Source organism: Propithecus coquereli, unplaced genomic scaffold, assembly GCF_000956105.1.
Source record: "Propithecus coquereli isolate 6110/MARCELLA unplaced genomic scaffold, Pcoq_1.0 Scaffold620, whole genome shotgun sequence".
In the NCBI taxonomy this organism is placed as follows: domain Eukaryota; kingdom Metazoa; phylum Chordata; class Mammalia; order Primates; family Indriidae; genus Propithecus; species Propithecus coquereli.
The window spans coordinates 750029-774093 of NW_012152175.1; the positions used below are offsets into that span (position 1 = coordinate 750029).

At 54.2% G+C, this 24065-nt stretch overlaps 1 protein-coding gene across 1 annotated transcript in view; it reads right to left on the reverse strand.

Moving 5' to 3' along the window:
• Window positions 1-24065, reverse strand: part of PLXNA4 (plexin A4) — a 353895-nt gene that overhangs the window by 63072 nt on the left and 266758 nt on the right. Inside the window, exons 8-11 of the mRNA XM_012659563.1 lie at window positions 22825-22939; window positions 10712-10912; window positions 3785-3881; window positions 3166-3356 (exon numbers count right to left, since the gene is read on the reverse strand). Of these exons, the coding sequence (XP_012515017.1) occupies window positions 3166-3356; window positions 3785-3881; window positions 10712-10912; window positions 22825-22939 (604 nt within the window). The remainder of the gene's footprint in view (window positions 1-3165; window positions 3357-3784; window positions 3882-10711; window positions 10913-22824; window positions 22940-24065) is intronic.

Sequence of the window (24065 nt, forward strand, 5' to 3'; positions counted from 1 at the left end):
AAATGAGTGGCTTTCCCTCCTAGGAGGTCGCCATCCGTGTTAGAAACCCACGATTGACTGTCAGGAGGGCCTGCCTTGAGGTGGGGCTATGTGCAGTTGACACAGTGTCATCATAACGTGCTGTGCTTTACAGCCCAGAGAAGGGCTGGCTCCCATTCCTGGTGACCTGAGCACCAGCCTGGATCGTGACCAACGTCAGCGGGATTGCAATGCAAGGAGCCCAGAGAGCCCGTCTCTAGCCCTTTCCAGCATGTCCTCCCCTCCCCATCCTGCAGGGTCACAGCTGTGGTCACAGCTGGGGACGGCATCCTGGGGTGAGGGTGAAAGGTGAGGGAAGTGAAAGGAACCAGGCGGGGCTGCCCCCCGTGGCAGCTCTGCCAGGTGAGGCTGCTCACCGACAACAGTCCAGCTACCTACTGCCTCCTACGCATCCCTGTGTGCAGGTGGGCGTGTTTGTGAGTGAACACGCGCACAGGTGTGAGCGTTTGCACAAGCGAGCCCCATCACAGGGGAAAAACAGCTTCTCTGGAGACACGGGCGCATTTCTGTGTGACGGAGAGGGACAGATGTGAAGAAGGCAGGGAGTGGGAGTGTACGTTCTTCCCAAATGCCTGCCCAGCTGGTCCCCAAAGCGCCACTGGCACCTGGCAGCAGCGTCCCCATGATATTCTAACCCTAGTTTGTCATCCTGAAGAAGGGGTTTTATCTCTGGCCCAGTCCTTGGTTTCCCAGCTTCCCCCAGGGCCGATGCCAGCAAGGAGGCAGTAAACAGCCTCCGTCGCAGGGAGATTTGTTTAATTTGCCATCTCCTCCCTGTGATTTTCTTGGACCCAGGCCAAGAAGAAAGCAAGTCCCACCAATTGCACCAGGCACAGCATTAGCCGCCATGTGTGGCAGCCCCCAGGGATGGTTTCTCATTATGGGCTCTGGGAGCAGCGGCTCCGTGGCGGAGGTGCAGGGTGAGAGTGGGGGGAGGGGAAGGGAGTCCTGGCTGGGGTGTGGGGCCAGGGCAGTGGGGAGAGGGGATGTCCACCTGCCTCCTCCTCCAGGTCATTCTGTGGGCTAAATGCGCAAATGTTTTCCCCCAGTTTGCGAATCACTGCTTAGATTCCTCCCCGTGCAGGAGACTGAAGCGGGGGCTGAGAGTCTAGATAGAGTCTAGATAAGCAGGGATGTGGAGGGCAGAGGGCTGAAATGTGGGCACATTTTGAGGGCCACCCGAAGCGGCAGCTTTGCTGGGTGAGGCTGTTCACTCACAAAGCCCAGATCCTTCCTGCTTCTCACATCCCTGGTGTACGTGCACGAGTGGGGAGGGGGTGCCAAGTCTTACCACTGCGGTGTAGGGCACGTTCGTCTAGGGATCCAGAGACCTGGGACTCAGGCCCATTTTATTTGCACTTGGTTAGAGTAAACACTCCTCTCTGAGCACTGGTCTCTGTCTGGGAAAGGATGATAATAACCCCGGCCTTGGCAGGAATTATGGGTTGGAATTGTGTCCCTGCCCCAAACTCACATGTTGAAGCCCCAACCCTTGGTACTTGAGAATGTGACCTTATTTGAAGACAGCGTCTTTACAGAGGCCACCAGGTTCAAGTGAGGTCATTAGGGTGGGCTTAGCACAATATGACCTCGTGAAAAGGGGACCCTTGGACACAGAGAGACGGGCACAGACAGAGACGGTGGGAGTCCCACGTGGAGAAGACGGCTATCCACAGGCCAGGGCAAGGGACCTGGCACAGATTCTCCCTCTCAGCCCTCGAGGGAACCAACCCCGCTGACTCCTTGATCTTGGACGTCTACCTCCAGAACTGCGAGATAATGAATTTCTGTTGCTTAAGCCGCCCGGTTTGTATGCTTTGTGAGGGCAGCCCCAGGAACCTGACAAAACAGGGTGGTTGTGAGGACAGATAAGGTAGCGGGTATGAAGGTACCGTGCAAGCTGTAACGCACTACACACAGACAAGGCACGTGACTGTGCCTGTCTTGTTAGATTATCGGGCGATGTGTGCATTTGCGAAACTGCACACAAAGCCAGTAACCAGTGTGTCCTCGCCGTTTACTGAGGCAGAGCCTGACCTTCCTCTTCTCCTCCCCCTCCCCCACCCCAGCTGCTTCACCATGAGCATCAGCATCCACACTGGCAAAGAGGTTTTGAGCACCTACTATGTGCTAAGCGCTGTGCTAGAAGCACAGCTATAGCTGTGGAGGAACACGTGGACAGAGCAATGCACCCCACTTCCTTATTTTAAGAGGGGAGCAAGGGACCCCAGCCACAGTGGAAGGGGGTAGCTTAGGTGGTCTTTCTGCCGGGAGTGGGCAGTGGGGAGGTGAAGAGACAGGGCTACCTAAATCCACCCCAGGGGCAGTGATTCCCTCGGCTTGGACATCCCTGGCAATGATTTTAATCATGATGAACGGGGAGGGGGCTGGAGGCAGTCCCATGGGCTGGGCACAGAGCACAGGCACTTTGCGTGTGTACACTCCTGTAATCCTCCTGTGCTCGGGCACAGATGAGGAAGGGGAGACACAGAGACAGTGGTGACTTAGCCCTGAGCTACCCAGCAGTCAGCTGGTGGAGGCTGGATTCAAACCCTGTTCTCTATGACCCACATATCTGCATGTTTACCTCTTCCCCGTGCCCCCCACTGGGCCTTTGCTCCACAGCCTGTGTCCCTGTGGTGCTCCTGAACTGTGCTCCATCTTGCAGCTTAGGGCTTGCTTTGGGAGAGTCCTGAGGCCTCTCCATGGTGACCTTCTCCACCGCCCCAGGACTGCACTCTGCCCCCTGGACCCCAGGCAGCCACCTGTCACTGGCCAGTGCTTGGTGAGGCTGCCACTGGCAGAGCTGCACGGCCTTGCCTCTGCGACTCTCAAAGGGAAGGGCTGGCGAGGACTGAGTGCTGGACACAACTTGGGCGGAGCCTCCAACGGGACAGTCGACCGCCTTTGACAAGGGAAGGGTCTCTGATCCAAGCCTAGGCTTCTGGAGAAGCTAGAAGGGAAACTAGTAAGCTGCCCGACCAGGTGGAGCAACTGAGTCCACCCGGTGACCACTGGAGTGACCGGCGCCATGGCTGGGCAGATGCTGGGCCCTGGCCCCCAGCGGGGTGTGGTGCAGCAGCCTGGAGCATGCCCACTCGGGCTGCAGGCCCCACCCCAGCTTACCTCCGTGATACGGGGGTTCGTGCACTTGCTGTTGGCACCCGACAGCTCCAGCCAGCGGCTCTCCTGGGCAGGGCAATGCTGGCGCAGGGTGCATTGGCCCGGGCCCTGGCACCAGCCGCATGCGAAGTCTGGGTCAGCCTTGAGGCACAGCCCGCAGCTCTCGCGCATGGCTCCGCACTTGTAGAGGTGAACTGCAGGGGGCAGAGGGCAAAGGGTGCTGTGAAGCCAGGAGGGGCAGGAGAGGGACAAGGAGCACCATCTCAGCCTGGGGTGAGGGGACACCAGGGCAGTTCCGCCCCTTTAGCCGTTCTGACGTGTACAAGAACCAGAAAGGAACTCCAGGCCCGAGCAGAGGAACTGCATGGAGCAGCCGTGGACCTGTCTGCTCTCAGCACTCAGCAGCCCTTCCCCAGGTCCTGCTCACGCCACGCCCCACCCCGAAGTCACCAGCTGAGTGGAACCCCTTCCCAAGAGGTAACTGAGAAGTGCGGATGGTGGAGACGCTGAGAGGGGGACTCAGAGGGACAGCCACCGGGAGGCGGGGGCAGAATGCACCTGCCAGGATTGCAGGGCTATTCCCTCCCCCCGCCCCTCCCCCACAGGCCCAGCCCTTCCCCACCTTTGTTCTGAGCCGGGTTGTCGATGTTGAAGTGCCCGTTCCACACGACCGTCAGCTCCACCGGCAGGTTGTTGATCTCCATGCCTTCGTAGGAATACTGCAGCCAGGGGGGCAGGAGGGAGAAGAAAGCAGGGTCACAGAGGTTTCAGGGAGGGCCCAACTGTTCAGCCTGGGGCCCTCAGGAGCTCACAGGGCTAAGTACTGGCCGAGACTATGCACATGTGCATGTGTCTGTGAGTGTGCACACGACCACGCACACGCACCTGTATGGGCAGGTGGGGCAGCATGTAGCGGAGGGGCTGGCTGGGAGGAGGCTGTGTCAGGAGGCCTGTTCCCACCCAGCAGGCTTTCCCGGGATGTTAACCGAGGGAGGAGCCCACTTCCTCCCTGGTTGCCCAGGGGAGCCCTGGCCACTAGGCCTGGCTAGGCAAGCAATTAGACTGGGAAACTAATTCCTGGGAAATGTCCAGGGTAGGTGGTTGCTCTACCGAAGACCTAGAGTGGGGTGAGCAATTCCCAGGCAGGGGGTGGCTGCAGAGAGTGAGAAATGAAGGAGGAGAGGAGGCGGGAGAGCCTGAGGGGACCTGGGAGGACAGACCTGGGGGTCTGAGGCTGGATGCTGAAGGCACTCACTGGCTCGAAGCCAGGGCACCACCCAATTCCTGCCACGCTGCTGCCCTCGGGGGCTGCCTCTAGACCTGCATACGGTCCCCTTAGGTCCTCCTGCTCCCCTGCCTGACCCTCCTCAGGAGTCCGACACCCCTCGTCCTGGCTAAGAGGCGGGGTGGAGGGTGGGGAGAAGGGGAGGTGCTGTCTTGGGGGTGCTGGGTGGAGGGGCCGTCCCCAGGCATGCCTGCCCCTGATCTGCCTTCGGATAGCAGACCCTTCCCCGTCCCCAGAGAAAGAGGGTGGGTGGCGGGAACCCAGAGCCTGCCCTGGGCAGCATTTTCAATCCCTACTTGGTGATTCTCTCATTATTCCACCAGGTTCTGCCCACCACAGGGGTGGGAGTGCAGGAGGGAATTCAGACAGTTTCTGCAAAGGAGGGGCTGGTGATTTATTGAAAGTGGGTAGTCCAGGGGGCTGGGTTTGAAGCTGTGTTTGCAGAGTCCAAGGGCTCTTTTAACTCAGAGTTAAAGTTTGGAGGGGCTGAGTTGGGGGGGGCCTTGTTGATGAACATTCTGGGGCCACCGAAGCTGGCTCCTCCAAGCTGGCTGCAGCACCTTCGCCGAGGGGGAGGGCAGTGGGAACGTGTGCCTGGGAGACTCTCAGGGACCCGGTGTCCCCGCCTCCGCCTCTGGGCAGGAATAGGTCTGTAGCCTACTTTAAAGGAGATGTTATAATCCTCAATCCAGGAAATCGTCCTCAATTCCTAAATTGCAGAATGTTCTCCCACGTGAACATGCTGTGCCGCTGCCCTCAAACAGCAACAGAGGCGGGATGTGCCTCCAGGCTTCTTCAGGCTCTGCTCTGGCGTCCAAAGTTTTAACTCCCTCCCGGCGATGCGCTCAGGCCAGGGAGCTGCGTTTGGTGTTTTTCCGTCAATGGAGGTGGTTTGCCCTGCACCACCCACGCTCATGCACAGGCTCTCTCTTATGACCGATGCCACCCGGGCCAAGGGCAGGGGCTGGGCTCGCAGAGCAAAGCAAAGCTTCCTAGCCCCTCAGAAACAGCGGGGAGACTTTGATCATTGTACAGCTCTGGAATTGACAACCCAGAGTTGCAGTCTCTGCGTCTGGGTCAGGCTGGGTCGTCCTAAGTTGTCCCGAGTTTTCTTAAGAAACCTCTTCCACTCTACACTGGTCGTTCTCAGTGGTCTACCGACCCCTTCATCAGAATCACCTAGGGGGCCCATGAAAATGCAGATTCCAGGGCCCACCCCAGACCTGCTGACTTGAACCCTCTGGAGATGGGGAGACTTTGGAAAGGGCTTCCCTGTGACTTTGGTGCTGGCTAAAGTTAGAGAATCAGCTAGAAGCAGGGAGGCAGATGACTACCCTGGCAGAGGGAGAGGTGGGTAGAAGAGGGGTGCCCTCCGGTGTGTGAAGGGGAGGAGGGGGGAGAGTGAGCACACACACTCCCAAGCCTCCCTTCCTGTTCCCTCCTCCAGCCACACTCCTTTTCCCATCCTTCCAATCTCCTTCCTCAAAGGTCCCAGTGGGGAAAGGTGGTCAGGGCTAGTACAGGCTGCCAGCTGGAGTACCCTGGGCAGGGCTGGTGGTTCTAATCCTGGCCCATCCGATCACCTGGAGGCTGTGCTGGGACGGGCAGAGCTGCCAGTGGCTGGGTCAGGATTGGAGCCGGCCTCTGCTCTCAGGACCGGGTCTGGCCAGGACCCAGCAGGTGGTGACTAGGGGTATGTTGGCTGAAGGTCAACAGATCTTCGATCCCTCTCTCAGGAAGGACCTAAAATCCCCAGAAAAAAAGGCAAAAAATTCTGCGTGTGTGTGTGAGTGTCCAAGTGCATGAATGTATTTATATGTATGCTGCCTTGAGAAGAGGTTAGTGCACATTTCCCTGTTATCTCTGTCCATAAATGTGCGCGCGCACACACACACACACACACACACACACACACACACACAGTGCTACAAAATGATTCTGCCAGTGACCAGCTATGTGAATGTAAGCAAACGATACAAAGCTCAGTTTCCCTGCTGGTAAAACAGGAATTAGAAACAGTACACACCTATTTACAGGTTACGACATAGGATTGTTGTAAGGATTCGAGATCATGCTTAGAATGCCCTTAGCACAGTGCCTGTTTAAGCACTCAAATGTTGTGCATTTTAATCTATGTGTATACATTTGGGGATGCTATGCAAAACTGTATTTGCATTCCCTATGTTTGTTTGTGTGCAATAATAATAGCAGCCATGCATTCAGTGTTTATGTGCCAGACACTGGATGCACGTGGGGATGTGTGCATATGAGATCGTTTATGTGTTCTGATGTGCATGTGTGTGCACGCAAGCATTTTCCTTTTGGAGGAAATTGAAAATGAAAAAAGATTTTAAGGATCAATTGTGCAGGCCATTGCTGTCTCTTTCTTTCTCCCAACCCTGGGATCACAACTATGAAATATTACAGAATCATTAACCCAGATTCCCCCTTCCCCCTGGTCTCTAGGGAAGTCTCTGTTGTTCCTGGTGGGGGGGGGGCCTCTCTGCCTCTTCAGACAGCTGGGGAGCCTGGACCACTGGCTCCACTTAGCATTTATATAGCTCTCTGTAATCAGGGGCAGTTAATCTGCACCAAGCTCAGCGCTGAGGGAGGACAAGTTACAGGCTCCCAGAGGCCAGGAGGTTAAGTGTCTCAATCAGGGTCTGGCACACCATGGCCAGGCTAATGGATGACTTTCCCCATTACCTTGGGACAGTGTGAGCCCCCAGCTTCTACTCCTTCTAAAGCAGAGAGGAGACCTCTATGTGATTGAGACATTCTTTCCTCTAATCATTCCCTCGTCCTGAGCTCTGAGATATTTTGCTGGAAAATACTACCATTTGGGCAATTGGAACAACACAACGTGACGCAGGAAGTTGGCACGTGCACTGTGTCCATCTCTGGGACTCAGGAGGGCTCAATAGACCCCTTCCCAGCTGTGTTCCAGGAAAGTAGGGAGGGGACAAGTTCTCTTCCCATCGCCCTCCCCCCACTGCTGTGTTGCACGTGGTAGATTAAAGTGCCAAGAGAAAACGAGAGGCTGCTGTGGGTCCGTGGAAGCCCCAGGCCCTCAGGACCGGCACTCTAGCCAGCCAGATGCCCTTTGCAGCCCACTTGCTCTCGTGACTGCGGCGCCTGAGAGGTGGCGGCGGGCACTATTATTAGCAGCACTTGACATTTTCCTGGAGCCTTGGTCTAAAGTAGGCCGTGGGTGCCCACAGTTGCTCCCCCTCAGCCGCTGTCTGTGGGCCCTCCCTACCCTCCTCCCATCGGCCCCTAAAGGCAGCTGCCAGGGCCTGGCCTCACATAGTGGGGCTGGGAGTCCCTCCACTGCCCACACAGCCCAGCATCTCACCCACACTGAGCTTCCTGCGTCTCCCCCTCTGTCTCTGCTGTCCTCGGAGACCTCCTTGTCGTCCTCCTTCTGCTGTCACAAACCCAGGGGTTTCTCCGGTATACTCCCCCGCCCCCACTCCCACCATTCCACATTGCTCGTGGATAATCTCCTCTACTACACAGCCCTCTCTGGGGCTCAGCAGACCTTGCTCCCAGTGGTGATGCCAGCGCTGGGGTAAGTTCACTGCTGCTGTTGATTGCCCCATCTGTGATTAGGGGAGGGTTGTGAAACTGGGTTTTGTTTCAGATTTGTACCTTTCTTGCTGTGTGACCTGGGGATGGTCACTTGCCCTCTCTGGGCCTTGGAGACCCCATCTGTAACAGAACAAGTAGATATTCTCTCAGGTCTATTCCTGCCCGATGCTATCTTGTTTCCTATAACTATGGTGGGGGGAGGCTTACCCTGATAATGCCCAGAGATTTTTTTAAGGAAGTCACTTAGTGACAAGCCACATCCTGGCCCAGAGCAGTGTTTAAACTGGGACCCCACTCCCCCGTGAAAGGAGAGGCTTCTGGGAAAAGTTGGAGCCAAGCCCTCCTGAACCGTGTGATTCCAATGGGTCCTGGTAGGTAGAGGGGATTCCTCCCGGAGTCAGGCCCTGTCCTTGTGGTGGGGCCTCGGGCTCCAGGCCTCCAGCCCAATGTCGCAGGGGCCAGAAGCAGAAATGACCGCTGTGCCCTGGGGCATCAGGCTTCCAGATGTGAAATTCCCTCGTGAGGAGCTGTGTGACCTGCTGATTTCTCGAATCCCAAGAAGGCAACATTGGACAAACAGATGCCCACACTGGAGCCCGCAGTTCCCTTCTTCTTCCCACAGGTGCCAACTGGGGCACCAGCACCAGGCGCCTTGTGGGGACACCACAGAGGATCAGACGGCTCTCACCTGCCTGGGGCCACTGGGATCCTGTCTGTGCCCTTGTTCCCAGGAGGCCCTGATTTTGCTCCCACATTCGGGGAGTTCCCTGTGACAGCTGAGGATCATTCAGGCAGCTCTTGGCCTAGGAAATGCTGAGGACATTTCGACACAATCTGCTTCCAGTTCTGGCAGTAATTAAAACGGCACAGAGTCCCAAGGAGCTTCTTGGACGCTGGAGTTAGTCCCCAGGGCACAGAGGGAGCTCTGACCAAGGGGTTTATAGGACCAACTGACGCTGTTACCCCGGGTACCTTCATCTATTTAACTGAGTCGGCCTAAGTCTGGGGACATTTGCATCCCCCTCTCAGGGAACGGAGGGCACAGCCATCGTCTGAGGCCGCAGGCTCTGTCCTCCCTCCCGCTGCCTCCTGGATCCTGGGGCGGCTTCTCCAAGGAAACAGGGCTGTTATCCCTGTGGTTGAGATCCCTCCGGGCCTTCTGCAGAGTCCAATGTGGGGCTCAAATATGGGTCTCTTTCCACAGGGCGTTGGTTTTAGGGAGAATTGTTAATATTTGAGCCAAACCCTTGGGGCTGGTCTGCTTGGCCTCAGGATTTATGAGGAAAGAGGAGGTGTTTAACATCCGTTTGCTTACAGATTCAATCTGGAGTGCGGCAGAAATCTGAAAAATAGCCTGGCCACCAGGGGAGGAGGGAAACTGTGGGGACACATCTGGGCTTTCAGAGGTGGTGAGACCAGTGAGCAGTTCGGTGCCTGGAATGCTGAGTGACCTTGGGCCTCTCTGAGCTCCATTTATGATCTAGACTGCCTCCTGCAGGAAGAGTGGGCTGTTGCCATGAAGTCCTTTGTCTGGGACTCTCCTGGTCTCACGTCACAACCCCAAATACAGACACTGCGAATGAGTTCCCAGTAGCAAGGAGAAGGATGAACGGGAAGCAGTGTGACACCTGAGAGGACTCTAAGTCCAGGCCAGCCCTGCCACTCACTGGTCGTGTAACCCTGGGCAAGCTCCTAACCTTCTGATGCATCTGGGGCTCGTCTCCCCAAAGCAAATGGGGCTCCAGCTTCGGGGCTGCACTTGCTTCCACGGCCCCTTCTAAGGCCTGCCTGTATCTAACCTTGTACTTATCATATTTCAGCCTTAAAGAAGGTCCCCAACTGTGTAAATCCAGCCCCGCACACCTAGATCTGCCCCTGCTTCTGGGCCTCTCTTTTCTCTTTGGTACAATGAAGAAGATCTTTAAAGTTACTTAAATCTTGAAAATATTATACGTCCATAAGTCTAGTATTTGTCTCTGAGCTTCTGGGTACAAAGAAAGGGGCCCAGACGGAGAATGAGAGAGACCAGAGCGGTGGCTGGAAAGGTGACAAGGCCGGAGAGGAAGGAGGAGGCAGGACAGGTGATGGTAGGTAGGGCTGACCGTGGGGAACAGCTGTCGGCAGCCCGGGGGGCCGCGCCGGGACTGAGCATGGATTTCCGAACACTAGGCGGGTTGCGCTGATGTGGGCTGCGTGCTCCCTGCCGGCCCCCTCCCGCTTGACAGCTCCCTGGCCGGTGCTCTGTCTGTCTCGGAACCCTGCTTAGCTGGGAAGCAGCCTCCGTGTAGGGACGAAGGCAGTGGGGGCCTTGTGGGCCCAAATGGGGTACTCAGGTCAGACCTGGGGGAAGGCAGGACCTAGGGCTTCCAGAGCTTCTCTTGGGAAAGAGAATAGACATGAATGTTCCTGGCGCCCAACATCTGCCCACAAACAGGGCTCGGCAGCCCCCCCGGCTGGTCTAGGAGTCCCTTTCACTCTGTCTTGGGCAGAGGACTCTCGTCCGCCATGGCTACACGCGGGGCCAGACACTTGGTGGCTCAGACTCCAGCGCACTGCGGGGCAGGTGCTGAGGGGCGTGGTGGCACCAGCGGAGTGGGGGTGGGGAGCCCCTGCAGAGCGGAGCTGATGGGCTGCCAGGAGAGGGCAGTGGCGGGCGGGGCGGCGGCGACTCACAGAGGTGTTCTGGCACTGCACGCTGGAGCTGTTGAAGCGCAGGGCCGGCACCCTCTCCTCGCTGCCCTGGATGTTCAGGACGCACTCGTAGCCGCGCTGCCCGGACTGCGGCTGGGGGAGGTTCTTGGCCTTCAGAGTGATGGGCTTGATCACCTCCACGGGCACCAGGATCTTGTCCACTCGCAGCAGCTGGGGGCAGTCCTGGGGACAGAGGGCAGGCTCAGGTTGGGCAGCCCGGAAGCCAAAGGGGCAGGAAGGGCCCCTGCAGACATAACCCGGATGTTCCCCCAGTGCCACTGTCCTTCAGACACACCCACAGGAGGCCCCCAGGCTCTCATATGTCCCCCAGCCCTGGGAGGGGAGGAAAGGGACTGAGAAATCCCAGGTCCTGGTGTCCTGTCTTGAGGCCACTGCTCACAGGGCCATCCCTGCCCTCTTCAACTTCAGTTTTCATGCCTTCCCTGCGCACGCCAGAGCCTGACACTCCTGGTCTCCTCTGGCACTCTGCAGAGACTGACCCTGCCGGCTGCTGTCCTGTCCCACTGTGGACTGATGGCCACTTTGCCTGCCAAGTTCCAGGCTGCCAAGAGTTGGGACAGACAGACCTGCAAGAAGCTCCATGGTGAGGCAAAGCCCTGGGCCTCGCTCTGCCTCAGGAATGCGAGTCAGGACCACAGTGGGGTAGGGGAGAGGGGGTAAAGGCGGGGCTTCCATATGTGGGCTGAGTCTGGCATTTGGGAATGCTCTGGAATGGGTCCTGGAGACAGTTTAAATCCTGAAGCTTCTGACTGAGCTCTGGGGATGTTCTGACCCAGGATGTTCTCACATCAGACACACGCTGAGCTCCTCTGGACTCTAGCAACGGCACGCTTAGCCCCGGAGCCTCAAGGGCCCAGACGGCCTTCGGGAATGGAGACAGTGAATCCCCAGCCTTTCTCTAGGGGCTATCCGCTCTGTCCAGGGAGGGCTGGGGGGAGAATGGGCCAGAGGAAAGAGGGCGGGTGCTCTGCCAGCGACTGGAAGGGGCTACTCTCCCCCTGCCCCAGCTCTTGTCCCCAGCAGAGTAAGGCAGAAAGGAAGCCAGGGTGGATGGCCTATGGGAGGGGCCCCAGGCAGCCAGGCCACTGGCAGCTGTCCCTCCCCAGTCCCAAAGCAAACATGAGTCGAATAGCTCCCTCTGTCATTGAAAGCTGAGCTATCACAAGGCTGAGGCCTGGAGGGAGAAGACCCGAGCCAGCTCTAGAGCCGGCTGAGCTCCTGACGAGTTATGGAACTCTGAGCACATCACCTCCCCATCTGGGACTCAACTTCCTTATCTAGAGACTGGGTGGACTCCAAGGCCCTGTCCATCCTCCTCAGTCATGATTCCATGATTTTGGGTGGTCATCTCCTCTGATCACTCAACAAGAACAGAGGAGGGAGAGCAAGGCAGGGGGGATGGAAGCTGGAAAGGGAGAGAGGGACAGAGGAGGCTGTAGGGGAAGCGAGGAGAAGGAGAGGGAGCCAGAGGAGTGGTCCGCAGGTGGGCCAGCGGTGGGGCCCCAGGCCCATCAGAGCAGTCCCTCCGCCTGCCCTGCTGCGGTGCTCACACCTTTGTCCTGGAGGGCAGCTAGAAGTGGGCAGCAACCCAGCAACTCCACTCCCGGGTATAAGCCCAAAAGAACTGAGGCAGAGACTCAGACAGACACTGGTACACCCACGTTCACAGCAGCATTGACCACAGTAGCCAAAAGCTGGAGCCACCCAAGTGTCCCTGGATCCGTCAGTGGATAAACAAAATGCAGTCTCTGCACGCAGTGGAATATTACCCAACTTAAAAGAGGAAGGAAGCTCTGATGCTCGCTACAACGTGGGTGAACCTGGGGACCATGCTAAGCGAAACGAGCCAGTCACAAGGAGAGAAACACAGTGGGATTCCACTCTCAGGAGGTCCCTAGGGTAGCCAAGTTCAGAGGCAGGAAGCAGAAAGGTATTGTCTGAGGGGAGGGCGCATGGGAGGTGTTCGACGGGTACAGAGTTCTAGTTTGCCATAATTTAACAAACAACGAGGAGCAGCAGGGAGGCAGGAGGAGAGAGGGGCCCGGCCTTGACCATGCACATGGCCCTGAGGCTTGCAGGTGTGTGCGTCTCTGGGGACCTTAGATAGCCACACGGGGAGAGTCTCAGCAGCACCACCTGTGCCCCAACCCCAGCCGCGACCTCACACCCCTGCTATGGCAAGATGGGAACATGGGACCCGCACATAAGAGAGTGACTTTGGGAAAGGGATGAAGCTGGGAGTTGGAGGTGCAGGAGAGCAGATCCTGGAAGAGCCCCGACTCCACCCTCCCTCTGCCTGAGTCCAGGCGCCTTTCTCTCGCCAGAAGCAGGAACCAGCCCGCCCTGCCCTCCGGACACATCCCAGAAGGGAACCAGGTCTGTGGTCGAACTGGGCCTGAGAGCCAGGAATCACTGGCGCCTTTCGTCTCCTCCTCGTCCCACATCAACACGCTGCTGCCAACTGACGGTGTGCTGAGGGTGCCAGGAATCCCAGGGTCCTCTGACCAACCTAGGGGACTCCATCTACTTTGCAAAGGAGAAACTGAGGCAGGGATAGGAAAACAATGACTCAGTACCAGCAGATGAGCTGAAGAACCCAAATGCCAGCTACCTGGGTGGCCATGCTTCCTGTCTGAACGAGAGGGGCGAGCTCCCCTGTGGGCAGGATGCCTCCGGACAGGTTGGTGGGTTGGCAAGGATCTCCTGAGTCCAGCGGGACTTGGGAGCTGGGCTGGGACCCTACCTGGGGGCTCGACTGCTCTGTCCAGGACGTGGGCAGAAGTGAAAGCCTCTCTGTCCCCTGCACGACTCTCACTGAGGCTTGTGCTGAGCTCTCTAATGAGTCCTGATTACCGGTGGCCCCATAAAGGCCTAGTTTGCATATAAAAAGGTTGGCAGCACTGAGAGTAAGTTCATTAATAATAATTGGAGAGGCCCAGGGCTGGGCTGGGCACATTTTCCTCTAGTGGCTGTTGACTGACCCCAGAGTCCCTCCTAATTGAAATGTAAAATGGCAATTTTTCCCCAGGCAACAAGGCATGGAGAGATCATTCCACCACCCTGCCCCTTCCTGGCTCCAGCGCCCGGGATTCCGACCTGCCCTTCACTGAGATTCCAGATGCAAAATCTCCTACAGATCAGACACTCGTGGGACACTTCAGAGACACTCCCACGCTCCTACCCGACTGGAGACTGGGGCTTGTCCACAGTCCAGGGCACCCAGACCTCTGTCTGGGCCAGAGAGCCCGGCTGGGGCGCTGTGTGACTGAGGGCAAGTCTGGCGTCCTGCTCACTTCAGAGTCTTGAAACGTGCTCGTACCATTGCTTGGCTAAACTATGCACGGGAATTAAACATTCCCCCATCGAATGTCCATTTTGGGCGATTCCATGAACTAACATATCAAGCGTCTGCACAGAGTGAGCAAGTGTTCAACAGACGTTTTTCCCTCATCTTTCCCCCAGCCCAGACTGCATCGCCCTCATCTGCCCTTTTTCCCACCCCATTTCCAAAGGACCCATCTCCCTCAGTCCTTTCCTGCGCTTTTCCTTAAACACCCAGCAGTTCCCGCTTTCCCACCGTCCAGCCTCTTCCACAGCCTGCGTCAAGCCTGCCTAACTTCAACAGCTCTACATGCCCCAAACGCAGGGGGCACAGGAAGGGAAGAGAGGTCCCAGTTCCGGCCACTGCTCCCGTAATGGCAGCCCCCTCTTCTGGGAGGTGACATCTGCCAACGGGAAAGAACCCAAACTCTGTAAAATGATTTAAAGAGGTTTATTCCAAGTCTGAGGACCATGGCCCAGAGCCACATCCAAGAAGCCTTGAGCAAGTGGACTCACCGTGGTTGGGTTACAGTTTGGTTTTATACATTTTAGGGAGACAGGAATTACAGGTAAAGTCATAAATCAATACATGGAAGGCACACATTGGTTTGGCCCAAAAAGGCGGGACATCTCAAAAGGGGGCATTACAGGTTATAGCTGGGTTTAAAGATTCTTTGATGTGTAATTGGTTAAAGAAATGAAGCTTTGTCTAAAGGCTTGGAATGTTTTAGGTTACCATACGGAAGTCTGCTAATCAGAGACAACACTGGACATATACCCAGACTCAGGTGATCTGTTAAGTAAACTGCAGTGTGGTTCAAGCCCTGCCCTGTGTAGCCCTAGTTACAAGGGATATATCTCCAAGAAGGGAAGGGGGCATGATGAGGCATGTCTGACCTCCCTTATCATAGCCAGCATCTTAGGTTTGGGGTATTTCTGGGGACCCCTTGGCCAAGAGGGAAGCCATTCAGTCAGCTGGGGGGCTTAAGATTTTATTTTAGTTCACACGTCCTGAAGCTGCATGCCCATCCCCAACCTGTATGCTTGGAGACAGATCCGCCAGCCAACCACGTGGACTTGGGCAAGCACCTCGAACCCTCTGGGTCTCTGAACCCATGAAACGATGCGGCTGGTTTAGACTAGGTGACTTTTATGGTCCCTGGGATAGTGTGACTTAAGAAATATACATTTGGTCTTTGTCCCTGGCTGCTGGCACAAAGCTTCTAAAACCCATGGAATTTTCTGAGTGATTGAGGTGAGAGGAGCATCTTTTGTCATTCATAATAAACCCATTCCAACTATACCAGAGTTCATGCTGATGAGGTGACTGTTGGAGGAGGAGGGAATGTTGCCAGCACTTTAGCACCCCCTTCTCTGGGGAAGGGAGAGGAGCTGGAGATTCAGTTAAATCACCAATGGCCAACAATTTAATCACTCAAAGGAACCTCCACAAAAACCTAAATGAAGAGGTCGAGAGCTCCCAGGTTTGTGTCCTGCCTGGAGAGGGCATGGGAGCTCCGTGCCCCTTCCCCAAACCTTGCCCCATCCACCCCTTTCTCTTGCTCTTCATCTGCTTCCTTTGTAATATCCTTTATAATACACCAGTAAATGTGAGTAAATTTATAGCCGGTTGGTCAGAAGTGTAAGTGTCTGAAGTGGGGGCAGCCTTGGGGGGCTGAGCCCTTTAACTTGTGGGATCTGATGCTAACTCCACGGAGAGATAGCAACAGAATTGAATTGCACTGTAAGCTACCCAGGCGGTGTCTGCAAAGGATTGGAAATCGCTCCATGTGGAAAAAGCCCGCACACATGGTGTCGTAAGTATAAAGTATACAGAAGAACAGTTTGTCTTCCCTTTAGTCCCAGTTCCATTATCAACCCAAGAAATAACCTGGGATACACCATTATATAATCTTTTTGAAGCTCAGTTTTCCCATCTATCAAATGGGGATAACAATACCTGTCCAAGTAGCCGAAAAGGTGGCATTCAAAACACGAACCAACTGAGGGGTTAGGGGATTGGGGATTTCATGGGGAAGGTGGGCCTCCTGGAGGTGGCTATTTACCTGCCAGTAGGGACATATTTTAATATTTTAATGATCGGTGCATTGCAACCTGGTGTGGACATCCATTTGGGCATAGCTCTGGGAGGCAGCATGGGATGATGATTCTAGTTAACACGGTTAACTCAGTACAGGGATTCAGTCCAGGGCACATCCCTCCACCTCCATCACCTTACATGTATTTTCCCTTGTGCTATATTGTTTCATAGCACCACACGTGTATATGATCACGTGTACATGTTCCAGATGGAGGAACTAAGGACATCAGTGACCCCACTCCGTACCCGCAATAAAGACGAGCACAATATTTTTGCCCAATAATCTTCCTGACTTTTCTCCACGGATGATTATCTAGCCTCCACGCAAAGCTCCTCCAATACATACTGCCCTGTTCTTTTCAAGGAGGCTGTTTCTCTGAGCTCTCATTTGAAAGGGCCAGCTCTTGGAGGATGGAAACACCTGTATTTAACAAGATTATTTGGAGACAAACGCGTATCATAAAAAGTGGGCTCCCTTGGAGGCTGCTTCGCTGGTGGCAGCGCTCTGCAGTTGTGAGGATGGACTGGGAGTGTGGATTGGCAGTGGCGGTGGCTCGTCACTCAGGAGGTGGCTCCAGAGCACTCCAGGTCAACCGTCCAGCACACGTTTTGGTCTCCACTTACATGCACCCAAAATAAAGATGGCACCGCTAATTGCAGAGAGCAGGAACACAACGCCGAAGTACGGAAGCGATAAAGATGCCTTTCTATCCAGCATGTCCAGGATGTCAGTGACTGCTTTATACAGAGGTTTCATTGCATATTTAAATAATTGAACAAGGACATAAAAAATGTGGCATAGCTGAGAGAGAAAAGGCTGCCTTTGGGGCTGGTGCTCCCTGGGGAAGCGGGTGGAAGGCCAGTGAATTTACAGCCCCCAGTGTGCTTACAAGATGAGGGCTCTAATTCCCCTATTGCTACAGCAAGATTGGGGGAACCAGAGCTCCAGGGGAGAGCAGGACCTGGGGGCAGCTAAGGAAGAAGTGATTTGCAGGTCACCTCTCCTCCCCCCAAGTCACCTCAGCCCCCATCAATTCTAAAGACAAGCCAGCCCTATCCCCAACCACCCCCAAAATTTACACTCACCTGCTCAGAACCATGGTGCCCAATATGAAAATGTAACGCACCATATATTTTCTTGCTGTTTCTCAAGTTTATAATGCCATTAGCGTGATCTACGATGGGCTGGTTTATAGAGAGCAAAGTAATAATACAAAAAGGAAATGCCCATAACCTTAAGGGGGGAGGGGCAGACGAGACTGATGGAAAGTGCAGTTGTCTGGAGAAATGGCAGCCCAGTAATTGAATACCTGGAGTGGGGAGCGGTGCATGGGTGGGAAGCAAGTTCTTTAGCTGGATTTAGCTTTGTTTTCCCACAGGAGGGTGAAAGGCATGGCAGGGGTGGTTTTGTTCCCGTAAGTGGGATCCCAGGAACCTCCCCTGCAGTAAGGGAAGTGGCATCGTTGACCGGGCAGGCTGGCGATTTCCCTCCAGAGTCCAGCTGGGGGCCAAATGCCCGGGGTCTGCCTCGTTTCCCAGCACGGGGCTTATTCCAGCACTGGGGCAAGCTGCCGTCCAGGAGCTAGGACTGTCCCAGCCTTGCCAGGGCTTCAGCCCTGGAGAGGCCTTGATCTTTAGGACACCAGATTTCATGATACGAGTCCTGGTTCCACATTTCTTTTCAGGGGACTTGGGGTAGGAGGAGATGTTGGGAGAAGCTTTCAAACACAGCTTTGTAAATCAAATAGAATTCATTTTGCCTCCTCTGATCTTACAACTACTCTCTGGAGTAAGCTCGCTGGTTGAACTTCAAGAGGAGAGCATTGCTGGGAACCTCCTCTGCGAGCCTGTACACCTGTGGGCCAGATGTGCTTCGCCTTCCTAGCAAAGCCCGTCCGGTCCGGTGCCCAGAGAACAGAGTTCCAGCAGCTTTTACTTTGCTTTTCAGTTTAGACGAAAAGCAAAATAGTCCATTGAGGACACATTCTTGCCGATGGATTTCCTTTTCTATGGAAGTGCACCTTTGTTCCCCAAGAATCACCATTATTAAGTGGGTGGGCCTCATGGGCAGTTCAGATCACTCTGTGGAGGAGCAGGGGATTCCAAAGCCATTTGGGGACCAGTGGCTCCTCTGGCTCAGTAGAGGGGTGGCGTGGCTGTTCATGGCTGCCCAGTGAAAGGCCACTCTGGTGGGGAGCAAACAGCAACCTCACATGATACTAGGAGAATGGGACCGAGGTCAGGCAGACACTGTCACCCTGTTTCAGTCTCACCTCCCCTCTCTTCCCCCTCTTCTACCTGGTACCCAGGCTCTGGTAGCTGATCTGAAGACCCAGGGTTGTTACCACAATGCCATCATTAATTGAAACAAAATCATTCCTTGTAACTGGAATATAGTTACTATAAACGACATATGTTATTGGACATTCTATTTCTAATAATTGTAATTATGCTGGAATAATTGCCATTAATATAATAATAACAATGATTGACCAGTTCTCTGTTCCAGACCAATAACCTCACCTGAACACCCTCTTTGTTCAGGAAAAAAAAGGAGGTAATTCAACATCCCTGGCAACAGTCAACAAAGCCAATGCTGAAATGGAAGATGCCAGATGAAAGCATTCCTGGGCATGCAAGATGGTGCTGAGTAGATGAAAGCCACCTGGCAGCCTCACTCGTAGCTAATAAAAGAACATTGTCTGTATCCCCCAACTCAAAGGGGGAAAGGAAATGAAACTCCAGGCACTTCCAGAAGAATCACTGGGGCCTGGCATACCTTCTTTCCAAGAGGCTGGGTCTTGGCCTGGCTGTCCAGGGGAGCTGCAGGCCTGGAGGGTATGGGTCACCCTGTTAGGTGCAACCAGTAGACCCAAGCCTCGACACTCACCCTGTAAGAACATTCCCTGGGCGTGGATTTCTCCTACGTGGTTTCCAGCTTGTTTCTACTTATAATTACAGAACTTGAGCAAGCATGTAGACCAACGGCCCCACTTTACAAACCTCTAACTACAGATCTACAGAGATCTTATTCACCTTTAAGCCTCTCACAATGCCTTGAGCATGGACAATGTTTAGGGTAGTGCAGAATGAACAGCTACATCATAGCCAAACTTCAGAGTATCGTGCTGTGAATAAGTCCTTTTCCTGGAGTGGCGAGAGGACACTAGTGACTAAGGGCTTCCACAAAATCACCTCTCAATTGTGTAGTTTTCTTTTTCACCCCTTATTCCTGCTACTATCTCTTCCTAGAGATATATACAATCTTGCTCCACATAACGACGTTTGGGTTAACAATAGGTTGTACGTATGACGGTGGTCTCATGAGATTATAATACTGTATTTTTACCCTACCTTTTCTATTAATATGTTTAGATACACAAATACTTACCATGTGTTACAGCTGTCCACAGTACTTGGTACAGCAACAAGCTGTACAGGTGTGTAGCCCAGGAGCAATAGGCTATACTGTATGGCCTAAGTGTGTGGTAGGCTGTACCATTTTTGTTTGTGTAAATACACTCACGATGTTTGTAAGACAAAATTGTCTAATGATGCATTTCAAAGAACATATCCCTGTTGTTAAGCAACACATGACTGTATGACATTAAAATATATGTACACATATAATGTAAAAATATAAAAAACAAAACAACCGCATTAAAAAATCATCACGCTTCCTTTAGCAGCTGGGGCCTTTGTTTTGAGTTCTGAGGACAACGACCTCCCTCTACTGACTCAGAATGGCTGGAGTCAGTCAATAGTCCACAAGTATTTGTTCGCTTATTTCCTCTCTGCTACCTTCACTAGGAAGATGCTACTACAGCCACCCTCATGAGTGACCAACTCCAGCTTCTCCTCCATGCTCACATTCAAAGTAGCCCCGGTACAGAGCTGGGTAGAATGCAACCTCCACTCCTACACCAGAAGCCCACCTGAGAGCTTCCTTCACTTAGAATAAACAAACATCCAAGGTGAAGAGGAGCCAAAGTTTATGCCCATGTGACAACATGATAGGGAGGCTTGGGTGGTTCCATGTTACCCTGAGTCTGTCACTGCCACAGCTGGCCAGGCTCACACAGCACGGCCCACACATGATGCAAAGGATTGAAGGGCAGCGGCAGTGGGTTAGTCCAGGTCTGAGCCCCTCCATGGGCCATGATTTTCCAGGCCAGTTCCTTTCTTGGGGGCCCTGAGATGCTGTGACTCCCCAGCATCCTTAGCCAGGGTCAGGTAGAGAGGGGGTGCTGTGCCTGGCTTGCAGTCTGGGTGCCTGAAGGCATCATTCTCTTATAGGGGTCCCTGCATTGCCCTGGGAACCAGGGTGGGCTCTTTTTTATTCTTTCCTAGTTCTTTTTTCCCTCCTGAGCAGCAGATGCAAGCTCCTTTTATACATTTAAAAGAAATCTAGTACAAGAGGAGCAATGAGAAAGAAAAAGTAGAAATTAAAAAACCTCCTTCAAGGTAATTAAATAATTAGAGGCCTTCGAATCCACTGGATAGCTCAATTGTGTTTGCGTTCATTTTATTCTCGGGCCTTTCTGCACATAAAACCTCTGTCAGATACACCAGTCTGGAGAGCTGGAGAGAGGCTGAAAACCACATTGTCTTCACTCCTATGGAGTTATTTGCACGTTTCAGACAAAAACAAGGAGAGGATACCTCCTGGAACCCTGCTCCCGGCCCTGGTGCGTCAACCTGCCCCAAGACAAAGGCCTGGCTGGGTTGATGAGACCGTGCAGGCTTTTCTCAGCATTTGCATGCCAAGGGGGTGCCCTCGGCTGTCTGACCCACATCTCTCTTATTACCGTTAGGTCCATGTTGTCTTTGATTCATAAACATGAGATTCACACTCCTACTTAAGTGTCAAGATGTAACCCCTTTGCCTCCTTTCCCTATAAAGGGACAGTCAAGGGCTGGGTCTCTTCTTCTGACCGTGAATCTAGAGTAGCCATTTCCAGCCAGGGACAGACCCTGCTGTGGAGGGAGAGGGTCCATGTCTGAGGCTTCCGCAGTCTCTTCCCATTTCCTGCAAGGAACTGGATGGGAGTCGAGACAAAGGTTTTTGGCCTTTCTCTGGCTTACCCGACTAGTATGTGTGGCAAAGGTTTTAAGTGTGGACAGGTCCCAAGAATACAATGAAATCCAAACAGTTGCACTATCTGAAGAATTTTAATGGTCCCCAATCACTTCATTAGCCCGATGGGTGTGTTCCCATTTCTGCTCTTTCCTGTTTGCTCCCTGGCCCTCCACTCGATCCGGATCTTTCTCTCCCCTGATGACTTCCCCACTCCTGGCCTTCACCTCTAAGATGAATTGCTCTGCCCACTCTCCACCTATGGAACTCCTGCCCAGCCATCTGGGCCTGGGCTACATGGGATCTGGGGCTTGGGTTTTCTGATGGCTAAGCACGGTGCCGTCACCTCCCCTGCACCAGAGGAGCCCAGTGCAGCAGGGGTCAGTATGGGGTGTGCACCGATCTTCCCTTTCAGCCTCGGGTATCAGACAGCTTCCTTCCTGCCAGGAGAGTTTGGACAGAGGTAGGGTTCCTAGTGGGGGACAAGGGTGGGGGAGGGAGTGAAGGCCCTGGATGGGCCTGTCTGTCCTCTCCATGCCCCTTGCTTCCTGCACCTGCACAGCCCCCTGCTCTCACAGCTGTGGGGCTTGCCACATGGTTCCAGGACCTGTGTGGGTATGCAGAGGGGGCTGGAAGGTACATCCAAGCCTGGGGCTGGGGTGGAGGAGCTGGAGCCTATTGAGTTCAACGTTGCCTGAGAGTGCAAGAAACACTGTGATGTTTGGACAACAACAGACTTTCCCAAAGTATTTTCATGCCTGTTATCTTCCAAATCCTCGCACACAACCTTGCATTCTAAGGGAGGTCACAGCATTGGCAGAACATAGTTTTACTATGGTGATGAAGAGTTTTCGAAGAGAATACAAATTAGGAAGGAATAGACAGACAACGTCTTAACCTTGGAGCCAAACTCTATCTCCGTGACTTTCCAAACTGGACCAAGCCTTGGAATCACCTGGAAGGCTTGTTCACGCCCAAATTGCTGGGCCCCAACCAAGGAGTTTCACCCCAGTTGGTCTGGGGTGGAGCAGAAGACTGCCTTTCTAGCAAGTTTTCAGCTGATGCGGATGCTGCTGGTCTGCGAACCACACTTTGAGAACCACTGCTCTGGTTCCTAAGTTGACAGTCCCCTCACTCTATTTCTCTCTTTCTCTTTTACTCAGTTTCCCCTCCTTGGTCCCAGACCTCCTTTGTGAACGGTGCTCGGGGACGAGCCGAGGGGCCTGCACATAGTCCTGCTGTGTGCTCACAATTAATTCCAGGACCCACCAACACACCCACTCTCTGGAATTATTCCAGAACTCAGCTGGCGTGTGCGGGTCCTCCCGGGCTGGAGGGACCTGACATACATCTTTGTCTGTAACTGACCTTCCAGGGCTGACCGGAACCCCTGGTCCCAGCACAGAGCTTGGCTTGTTTACTGCTTTCATGAATGGTCCCTTAAGAGCCAGGGCTGGTGAGGAAGGGTGTGGTTCTGCAGGGTTTTCCTTTGGCTTCTCCTCTTAAGGGAAGGCCTGCTGTGCACACCCCGTGCCCAAAGTAAGTGGCACTCACCACGGGCCGCCGGGGACCTACCTCAGGCAGCTTCACTCGGCCCTCCTGGAAGGAGCAGGTCTTGGGGTCGTGGGTGCAGACGTGCCTGTATTTACACCAGTGGCAGCGGTAAGGGCTCTCCACACAGGACAGGCACCTGGGCACAGAGAAGGAACCTGGGTGAGCTCAAAGCGGAGGATCTGAGCCTCTGGGGTCTAGCAAAACATTTTTAACATTCAGAGAAACCACCTCAAATGCTCAGGAAGAGCAGATCTTATACAAATCCATCCCTGTACTCCCCAAGTCCTCAGGAAGCTGAGAGTCTCTGGCCTCCGCCCTTCCCCACGCGTAGCTGACAACCCTGGTCCTCCAGGGCCTAACGAGCCCCTCTTGATCCCCACAGGATGACATCCTCCTTGCTGAAGGGGGAACGATAAGGTCACAAATAGAGGGGCTTGTCTGGAGAGACCGTTAGCATCGGGGCAAACAAAAACTCAAGTTTTAATTCAAATTGACTCTGGGTCTCAGCCGTCAAGGGCCCACATGGACCCTCCCTGGCAGAGGAAGGCACTGAGGCTGCTCTCTCAGGATGATGGGCTCCTCCACAGTAGGCAACCCTGCCGCTGCCCTTGACCCCCAGGAAACAAACGCTCCTTTATAAGAGCTCTGCATCGCTTAGAAACCCAACATGGCTCCCTTTTCCCCAAAATTCGAATGTCTCTCTACACAGGCTAAGCCCTTCAGGGTGTCCAGGTCCACTGTCCCCACATGGGTTTGGTGCTTTGGCCATGAACAGGCCACGCTCTCCCCACACACTGTCCCTCTACCTGGAATACGACTCCTCCCTTCCTCCACCTGGCCACCTCCTTGACCAAGGCAGAGCTGCATAACCTGGGCCCTTCTCCCACAGATCTCTCGTTGATGTCTCTGGAACAGCACTGGCCTTGTGGTATTAACCTCATTCTTAACTGTCCGGCCCTTCCACTAGGCCATGAACTCCTGGGGGCAGGGATGGAATCTCTGAGTTGCAGTCATATTTGACTCCTCCGCATCTATGAGTAACGCACTGCCTTGCTCATAGCAGATGCTTAAGGTCATTTTATGGACTAAATGGAAGCTTCACACATGATTTCACCTACTTACTCTGCCTCCTCAGAGGGGCAGGCGGGGAGGTAGAGTTTAGGCCACCACATGGCAAAGCCAGGAGTCACTGCGTGGCCAGAAGCAGGAAGAGAATTCCACTGCTGAAGCAACTCACTTTTGGCTGGGAGGGTGGGATGGCT